Source organism: Oryza sativa, chromosome 11 (assembly GCF_034140825.1).
Source record: "Oryza sativa Japonica Group chromosome 11, ASM3414082v1".
NCBI classification, from domain to species: domain Eukaryota; kingdom Viridiplantae; phylum Streptophyta; class Magnoliopsida; order Poales; family Poaceae; genus Oryza; species Oryza sativa.
This window is the reverse complement of record NC_089045.1, coordinates 19,973,400-19,983,755: the sequence shown is the minus strand read 5'-3', so window position 1 is coordinate 19,983,755 and position 10,356 is coordinate 19,973,400. Positions and strand designations below refer to the sequence as shown.

Genomic DNA, 10,356 nt, shown 5'->3' with positions numbered 1-10,356 from the left:
GGACTCTAGAAACGTTGAGACAAACGAAAGAGAAGAATCGAACACCCTGGAGTTCCGATCCTTTCATAACTACCAAGTGACGTGGAGGACTAAGGAATCGAAACCCTCATGACAGTGCTCAGGCAGGCTGACCCTAAAAGTCAGCCACCAAATCTAGATAGAGGGGACATGGGCCAGAGTGAGAGTAGGCTAGCTAGGTGGAGATAGAATTCGGTGCCAGACCCGGCAAGCAAACGCACAGTTGGGGATGATGTGATTCGCCGTTTCAAAATCCTAGGCGCAAAACGGATAGGACGAGTGGCTTTCAATGCCACGCTTATCTAGGAGATCAATCATCCATCAACGCCGCTGGAACGCAAGCTTAAGGAAGAGCTTGCATTTAGCTGACCCTTTAGCCCACCAAAGCAGATCCGTGCAAGCAAATAATGCTACCCAAGAAAGAAAGCCTGGTAGGCCGATTGAGCCGAGTAACGCTGGTTGCTTATCCAACGCCAGACAAGCCGGTCCCCCATGCCCAAGAGTTGGACGGAAAGCACCGCATCCCATACCACCAGGAATTGTGAGAGGACAGGGACAGCGAGAGCGCCATGGATGTCCCCCCCAAGAGTTATCAACGAGGGCCAAAGCAAATGCGGGGGCACGATAAGGAGAAGTTCTGGCACTAAGGAGGCTATCGAGCGACCCTCAATCCACTGATCCATCTAGAAGAGAGTCGATGAGCCATCGCCTAGCACGAAAACGGTGGACGCCGCAAACATGTCGCAGATGCATCACTTGAAGGAAGCCTTCAGATCGGCCAAGTAGGGGTGACCTGATCACTGAAGACAGAGCCAGCGAAGGAGATGAGCAAAGCCCACCATCCTTAGGTCAGCAATACCTAGACCGCCAATAGCCCTGCGGTGGCAAACATTCGTCCAAGAAACAAGGCACCCCTCCCCGGCCCCTGGACCTTGTCCGTGCCCATCCATAGGAAAGTGCGGCGTTTCTTATCGATGGCCTTGATGACCTAGCCCGGCAGCCCGATTGCCGTGACACATGAACCGGAATAAAAGAGAGCACGGATTGGACCAGCACAGATCTATCGGCTAAAGTGGTGAGCCAATCCTTCCGGGGGAAAGCCGCGGGAGGCCTTGTCAACGAGAGGCTGCAGTGTTGCCAAATAGACTTATTTTAGCCATATAAGCACAACCCAAAGAGATGCGCGAGGCAAAATAGACTTATTCCAGCCACGAGGCACATCCTAAAGAGATGAAGAGATGAGGGAGGCCAAATAAACTTATTTTAGCCATATAAGCACAGCCCAAAGAGATGCGCGAGGCAAAATAAACTTATTCCAAAGACGGCGATGGTGGGCTGGTTGTGCCTTTGGACCGACACAGAACAGCCCGAGTATTATTGTACCGTGGATGGGCATAGCAAGGCACGGCTTGCTGGTCAGGCTGTACCGGCCCAATTGCTCTTAGGCCATGCGTTGGTCGTGCCTGGGTCTGTGCCGGGTCGCCATTTCACCACCTATAACCACAAGTACACGTGCGTGCGTGCGTGCATCAAGCCACTTGATCTGTGTTGATCGATTTGTTATCTTTTCCTATCATTCTAGCTACGGATTGGAGCTATCACTACTCAAGTTTGGCTGCATTGTTAAATTCCGTCCAGGTGCAGTGAACACGTGAAAAGTGGTGTGTACTGAACGTCGTATATATTGTCAATGCCTCCTCGGTGCATCAAAACCTGATGGTGATTCAGGTAAAAAAGAACCTGATAGTAGTGATGTTAGCCAGAATAAAAGGTCAAGGTTCCCATAATACTGATTATAAGCCATAACGATTAATTAGAGATATAAAGCGAATTATGGGTAAAACCATTACATATGTTAGCTACTTTGAAACAAATGCTTCAAAAAGAAACTATGCTGAAAAAAAATAAAATCAAAAATCAAGTTTTAAAAAACAAATTTTAGCAGCGATTTGTAAGTCATAGGACAAATGATTTGACCCTAAGCTCGGTAGCCGACGCAAAACCTTATTTTTTTCTAATGAAAATCGATCGCTACAAGATTTGCTGTTATTACTTTTGCTAGATAACAGCGTTTAAGTTATTACTTTTGCTGACTAGTTGTCCTAGTAATTAAATCGCTACACACTAGGCAGTACTGACCTGAACCGGATCGGGAAATTATATATTCACCATATTTTTCCTTAACAAGAGGACATCCCACAAGATCGCAATCCATGCGTCTAAGGCTGTGTTTAGTTAGTGTGTCAATTTTTTTTAAGTATACGGACACACATTTGAAGTATTAAACAAAGACTAGTAACCAAACAAATTTCAGATTTTGCCGGTAAACTGCGAGACGAATTTATTAAGCTAGCCTAATTAATCCGTCATTAGCAAATGTTTACTGTAGCATCACATTATCAAATGGCGTAATTAGGCTCAAAAGATTCATCTCGCAATTTACATGTAAACTGTGCAATTGGTTTTTTCGGTCCACATTTAATGCTTCATGCATGTGTCCAAACATTTGATGTGACAGAAAAATTAGAAGTTTGAAGAAAAAAATTTGAATCTAAACACGGCCTAACTTCTTTTCAACTTCCGCATCAGCTTCAAATATATATAATGTCCACAGATAGAATTGCTCCGTGTATCAATCTATAATCATTTACATAAGATGTTTGGAAAATTTTTTTAGATAACGGAAATTTATAAAACCCGGCTTCTACACCAACGGGGTGTATAGCCACCCGTTGGTGTGTATATATAAGATGTTTAGAATTTTTTTTTCTTAAGTTAGACTTCTCAAACTTTGAACAACTTTATAAGCGAACGTTTTGAACACAAAACAAATATGGTTTACACATGTTATTACAACGGAACATATTACAGCTAAAGAACCAGTTTATTAATTAGTTGACATGCAACCAGCTTGGCTTTTCACCTTAATTCGATCGTCAATGAATGGCCAGTCTCTTCTCTTTCAATTTTGCCGCTTAACTGCCGCTAGCTTAGCTGTGCATACTCTACCAACAATTTTTGTCGCTGTTCTTGTGCATCATCCGGAGGTTTGGTGAGGAGAGGACAGAATGAAGTAGTCATCGTCTTTGACAATAGAAAAAAGGGGTGACATGTATGTTTCTGTGTTGTCCGCCACCGACGATGGCACGGCCGGATATATCATCACCTGCTCCATTCCTCTAGCTTCCACCTCTTGCATGCCCCCACCTAATACACTCGACTCGCCGCCGAATCCTCACCTCGCCACTCAGTCTCAGGCTCTCACCGGCGCCATGTACGGTCAGGTCCGGTGAAGTAGGCCGCCGGCCCCGGCCGCCATAGACGGCAAGTTGAGCGCGGCCAGCGTAGATAGCTGTAGCTGCCTCTATCCGGAAACGAAAGGCTCTCTCAAGAACACAAGGCACAGGGGTAAATGCATCTTGCATCAGGAGTTAATTAGCTTCGACAAATTAACCAGATTGTTTTTCTTTGTTCGTTCGGTGGCTTGATTTTGGTACGAGATCAGGCTCTTGTAATTGATTTAGAGTTCTAGCTGCTGCTGCGTAGTGAATCAAATTGCTTCGCATGGAAGGAAAGCATCGATCCACAACTTTGTGCAGCCGGTAGAGCGAATTGCGTGGCGGTTGCTAGTCAAATTTCCAGAAATGATAAGAAATACTACTCGTAGCTAGTCAAACGTATATAGGAATAGATTACAAATCCATCCACAGAAAGCATATATACTATACTAGGATTTCTTTTTTCTGCATTTGCAAGACAGGACAGGAATAAAAAAGCCTACACGCTGCGTTGTTGGAGGGAGTGGAGCGGTTGAAGACAGAAGCAGAGCAAGCGATTATAAATTAAATATCCTCCCTTCTCGCCCCCCAAATGCATGTACTTCCCCGTGCCGTGCCACACAGTGAGCAAGCGAGCGCCATTGCCAAGCGCAGACCAGAGAGTTGTAGGATCATTAGTTTGGGCGCCATGGCCGTGAAATCCTTGTCCGAACAACTAGCTCGTTCTTTCCGTGCAGCAGCAGGGAAGCTGCTGGCCTTGTCCTTGTCCGACCTCTCGGCCGGGTTGCCCTTCTCCTTGGTAAGTACTCAACTCACGATCAGTATCTGTACGTTCCCACCCAGGTGTACCTGTACCTCTTGCTCACTAGTGTTTTTTTTTTAAACATATCTCTTGCTCACTAGTTAGCATGGGATTTGCACGGATCCAACAAAAAAATATCTCGAGGTACCGTACTTTATGGTGCCAAATCGTTTTTGATCGTTGGATTTAATAATGTCCATCATATCCAGCTAGATTTAACAATCGGAAACGATTTAGTATCGTGCGGTACCGGTACCTCGAGTTACTTTTTGCTGGATCGGAGCGAATCTCAATGGTTCCATAGCTATACTCCATCCTTCTGTATGCAATGCATGCATGCACCAGCAAATCAGTTGGTCATAATTAAAACACGCGTGATTTCGCTGCTCACTAAGTCGCGTGTTTGCACATTGCTGGTCGATGTTACATGTACTTATGGTTGCGTTTGGTTAATCAACCTGCAGGAGGAGCCGGGAAGTGGCAGCGCTACGACTGTCACGTACTACTCCACCATGGAACTGAACGGGTGGGAGGTGCAGAAGTTGGACCGCTTCTTGCAGGAAGGACAGGGAATGGCGAGGGAGGTGATGAGGGAGAAGCCGGACGACTTCGTCCGCGACGAGACAAGGAGGGAATTTCTGGTGCTGAGGCTGTACGATCATCTGCTGCTGCGCTTGGACGCGACGCACGTCAGCCGCGCCGGCCGTGTGTGCGCTGATCGTCTTTGGGACTCCTCGCCACCCTGTGTTTCTGATCGATGATCAACAACGCCGCCGGCTTGTCATGCGAGCATCTTTTTGTGTGGAAGTAGTTGACAAGGAGAGGTAGCTTGTGCGCGCGTGTGTTTTCTTTTTCTTAATCTTCGCAGCTAATATTCTTCTTATGCTCTCTCTTGTGTAATAATCATCTCAAGCTCCTATATGTGTTCTCCTTGAAATCACAATATCATTTCTATTGCTTTAATTTATATTCTACAAATTGCCGAGAGGGTTTGAATTTGGATTTTCTACATCCTCATTTCACGTTGAGGCCGGTCCAGCGGTCACCAAGCACGTACGTACCGCTTCGATCTCCCTGTAGGATGTACTTCTACTTAGCATTGGTCACATTAACGAATGCAAACCGCAGCCGCGGGTCCTGCATGCATGCGCCAGTGGCGAATACGAATCCAGAACGAAAATTATCAGGTGTCCTATATACATGTCATCTCACTAGCTAGAACGCATATCGAACAAACTAACATACCAATTAATCATGAATAACACATTGTATATATTTTGCAAGTTCAACCTGTGTCGTACTACCTCCATATTTTAATGTATGACGTCGTTGACTTTTTATTCAATGTTTGACCATTCATCTTATTTAAAAAAATTATATAATTATTATTTATTTTATTGTGACTTGATTCATCATCAAATGTTCTTTAAGCATGACATAAATATTTTTATATTTGCACAAAATTTTTGAATAAAACGAATGGTCAAACGTTGATTAAAAAGTCAACGGCATCGTACATTAAAATACGGAGGGAGTATATATTTTGCAAATTCAACCTGTTTCGTCCTGTGCACCATGTAGTATGAACGTAGCATCACCCTTGTCCTCAGCTCCTCATAATCTTTTCTAGTGCTACGTCTGTTCTACAACAACAACCATCACATGGAGCTCATACATATTCCTTAGTTAATGCAAGATCAAAGACCATATATATCTTCCTCCTGGTGCTAGCAAGTGTTCGATGAAGTTCGTCCGGGAAACTTGAAATGAGATTGATTTTGTTGACGACATCCACGTACGGGAACGCATTCAACGTTGTTCGATCATTTTTGTTCCATTTTGTGCTTTGTATTGAAGATGGAGGTTGTTTAAAATGAGCCGCCTATATATATATCATCCTGCTCTCCGGCTGTGGTTGACATATGCTCCTGTTAGGGCTTCATGATCATAGAGCTCCTCGAGTATGCCCTCTGCGTCGACCATTTCGTGTCCCGTGATTCAGGGATTAAAATCCCTCACCCCCCAGGCTGAATCGTTCAATAATGATGCGTTTTGATTGGTTCTGTCGTTGCTTCTTTAGCTGCCATGGACATATATTATATTCTTCCCCTGCATTAAGCAACATGCAAAAGATTATACTGGTGCACAAGCACAATGGTAGCTGAATCCTGATCGAGCAGCAACTGGAGTTGTCCATGCAATGCCATCTTATCTAGCAGCCACAGATGCATATGCTCTCGCCACTTGTTGTTCAGGGGCGCCGCTGTGGGTAAGTGGGCCGGTGGGCCAGCCCAGTGGGTCACACTCTTGGGCTGGAGTTTTGGATTTTGTACCGTACTTTTTGAATTTTGACCCTTTTGATTTGTACCCTCTGTGGACTGTGGAGGACACACAGGACAGGAGCATGCATGAGTAGGTGCTCCCACTAGTCAGTGGCCGGTGGAGTTGTTGTGTTGATGAGCATATTTCGTTTTGTTCGTTAGGTTGGCTCAGCTTGGGATGTTATTAGTATATATACTAAGGCCGGCTTCATCCAAACGTCCAAAAACAAGCAACCACTTTTATGCCAATCCACGATAACCGGGGCCCGCTCACTACCAGCGTCAATCGTATGCCAGTCTTTTTTTTTTATAAAGAAACACCAGGATATATATGTGCCGCGTTTTGACATAGGAGTATATATACACGACTATAACAGTGCGGGCACATGCTTGTGTTTTTACTGTCTGAACAAATCTATCTATCTATTATCTATCTATTATATACTAAAAGACCATAAAACTTCCTACAAACACTCTCAGTCGCCACATGACGTTCTAATAAAATAGAAAAAATCATAGAAATTCTAAAAAAAAAAGTAAAACATTCAATCATTGATTTTCATTTAAATTGCTGGACCCATTATTTTACACCATTTGATTTATGTCAAGAAGAAAACAACCAAATCCACCTCTTTCCATTGTTAGATTAGATCTGTTGAGACTCACGGTCAAGCACACCTCGCCTCTTTCCGTGCATGCGACGCACTGTACGCACACCTTCCTCTCTTCTCTTTTGCTGCCCCTCCTCCTATTCTCTTTTCTATTTGTAAGCAATCATTTTTTTATCAAGAAATCAACAGTTCGGTGTGTTCAAAATAATTACTATAGTTTTAATTTATTTTATAAGCAAACAATCAGATCAAGAAAATCCTCTGTCGATATATGGAGCAGTTCTACCCACTGTTGTATCAATATAAGAAAATTTCTTGAAGCTTTTGGAAAATAAATTAATTAATTTTAGGCATTTGGGTTATCATGTGGTTTTTAAGAGAGCGTGCCCTACGTCTTCCTACGTATGTGTTATACAATTAAAAACTCAGTTTTGAATATGTTTTAAATCATAAAAATATAATTTTGTGGGAACATTATATTATATTATATACTAAAAGTATATTAAACTCCCTACAAACGTTCTCAAACTGTCACGTGATCGGTGGCGTAGATATGATTTAGAGTAAAGATGGTCCATCTATATGTAATAGGTCAGTTAAAAGGGTGGTCCACTATACAACATTTATTATATTAACTAGCACATATACTATAGTTTTAATCTTGATCAAATTTTTAGGTGGTCCATGGCCCACAGTGCCATCTAGCTAGCTACGCCTCTTACGTGACGTTCTACAAACGCTTATAGGATGTCATGTGGCGCTTTAATAAATTTAAAAATAAATCATGCAAATTCTAATTAAAAATAAAAAAAATCTAAACATTGATTTTCTTTAAATAGGTGGACCCAATAATTTTAATCTTAAAAATAAATCCGGTAACCCCACCTTCACCCCCACCGTATGTGACCACGCATGTAAGTACTCCTCCACCCTCCTACTCTCCTCTGGGATCCCACTCTCCTCCTATTTTCTAGCTAACTTTCCTATTTTCTAGCTAACACAAAATATATAAAAATAACAATAGCTAAATGATCATCACTCTCAAGTAAGTTACAAGTACTTTTCTCAATCTATTTGCTTTCTTGTGTTATTGTATAATTAAATACATAATCCAAGATCCATATTGCCCATATTTACTATATAAAAGTTAGATAATTTGGTCATTCTAACTACAAATATTTGAGCAAAATAGCACTTTGAAAATGATGGATGAATTCAAATATGTGCAGTCTAAAGTCCAGGTTCAATCACCGGCCACCAAGGAGCTTGGAACCATGATACGTACTCTGAACCCGATGGACACCGACGGCAGCAATAGCATTGACTTCCACAAGTTCCTGGGCCTAATAGTGTGCTAAAGGACAAGTACTGATAGGAGGGGCAGAGGGAGATGTTTCGCATCTTCAACAAGGAGTAGAAAATGGCTTCACCTCTAACGCCAAGCCCCGTCATGTCATGTCCAATGCATGAGGAGAGGCTCACTAATGAGGAGGTCGACAAGATGATCCATCAGATCGATGGTGGCAAACGGATCAACTATAAGGTGTTCGTAAGTAAATTCATAACAAAAAATAAAACAAGCAATGTGATTAACATATACATTAAAAAATAAAAAAGTCACTAAAAGTATAAAAAAATACAACAAGATTCCATGTAGAATATAAAATATCAAGGGTTCGTATAAAAGTATGAGTTATAAATAGATAAAATTGGGAATAATAAAATAAGTATAAAAAAAAGTCCAAACACAACACGGTACGAGATTAAGTACAATTTAAAATCCCTGAAAAGACAATTTAGAATAAAACAATAATTTGATTTGAACACAAATTCGAAATTAGACTCGATCACTAAATTCAAAATACATTAAATATTTTTCAAAGAACTTTTCTATGTTGATTCACATGCATAACGAATTGCATATATATGAAGCAATTAAAGAAAAGGTTAGCAGGGTGGGAAAAATACATTTATTATAGTTTGTCCATATTTCTTCAAAAAAAAAAGATACAATGAACACTCAATTAAAAATAGAAAATGCCTTACTTTAATTTCAATTTATTTTTTTAGAACTATTTTCAAAACAAACTAATACGCATGCCAGCGCGAATGTGCGGGCTATCTTCCTAGTTTATTAAAAAAACATAGAAATGTTTTCAACACAGCAAATATATGGTTTATACATGTTACAACGGAGACATATTACAGCTGAAGCAACCAGCTTATTATAGTGGACATGCGAGCTGGCCGGCTTTTCACCTTCGAATTTCGATCGTCAATGAATGGCCAGTCTCTTCTCTTTTTTGCCGCTTAACTAACTGCCGCTAGCTTAGCTGTGCATACAACCAACAATTTTGTTGCTGTTCTTCCGCATCATCAGGAGCTGCACTAGTTGAGGGGGGAGGAGAAGACAGAATGAAGCTAGGTAGCCATCGTCTTTGACGAAAGAAAAAGGGGTGACATGTATGTTTTCTGTGTTGTCCGCCACCGACGATAGCACAGCCGGATATAACATCACCTGCTCCATTCCTCTCTTCTTCCACCTCTTGCCCTCCCCCCCCCCCCCTAACACACTCGACTCGCCCCCGAACCCTCACCTCGCCTCTCACCGGCCGCCATAGACGTACGGCAAGTTGAGCTGCCTCTCCGGAATGAAAGGCTGTCAAGAAATACACAAGGCATAGGGGTTAATGCATGCATCACGAGCTTGTGCAAACATGAGTGTGTTTTCTTTGTTCATTCGGTGGTTTGGTTTAGGTACGATCAGGGGCTCTTGTCGTTGTTTGAGAGTTCTAGCTAAGCAGTGAATCAAAATGCTTCGCATGGAAGCATGCATCCACTACTTTGTGTGCAGCCGGCCGGTAGAGCGTGAGCTAGGAGCGAATTGCGGCTAGTCAAATTCCACAAAATGATAAAAAAATGGAGTACTACTCGTAGCTAGTCAAAGGCATATATATAGGAGTAGATTATAAATCTCTCCAAAGAAAAGCATATAGGATTTTTCTGCAATTGCAGGACATGACAGGAAAAAGCCTACACGCTGCGTTGTTGGAGCCGTTAATTGCAGCACGAGTGCGATTAAAAATATTCGCCCGTCTCGCCCTCCAAATGTACTCCCCGTGCCGTGCCACACAGTGAGCAATTCAGGCGATCGAGAGCGGCCAGCCGTGCCATTGCCAAACGCAGAGCAGAGTAGGATCAGTGGGGATTTGGGGTGTATGTGTCATTATTTATGAGGTTGTGAGTATGGTGTTGCCTTCTGACGAAAAAATATTAATCGGTAGAAATGTGTGATGTGTTCCCGGTGAGAACCGCATATTGATCAA

The 10,356-nt window shown here is 42.4% G+C and overlaps 1 protein-coding gene across 1 annotated transcript; it reads left to right on the top strand.

The window, feature by feature from the left end:
- The first annotated feature begins 3,212 nt into the window (after positions 1–3,212).
- LOC107277557 (uncharacterized) lies at positions 3,213–5,094 on the top strand. Its single transcript, XM_015761247.3, has 2 exons — positions 3,213–4,095; positions 4,563–5,094. The coding sequence occupies exons 1-2, from the start codon at positions 3,889–3,891 to the stop codon at positions 4,857–4,859; spliced, it is 504 nt and encodes a 167-aa protein (XP_015616733.1). The 5' UTR covers positions 3,213–3,888; the 3' UTR covers positions 4,860–5,094.
- The last annotated feature ends 5,262 nt before the right edge of the window (positions 5,095–10,356 follow it).

Excerpts from the sequence above, each read along its gene's own strand:
- LOC107277557 (XM_015761247.3), top strand. The coding sequence starts at position 3,889 with ATGCATGTACTTCCCCGTGCCGTGCCACACAGTGAGCAAGCGAGCGCC. Across the intron at positions 4,096-4,562 it reads CCGGGTTGCCCTTCTCCTTG|GAGGAGCCGGGAAGTGGCAG; the intron begins GTAAGTACTCAA and ends ATCAACCTGCAG.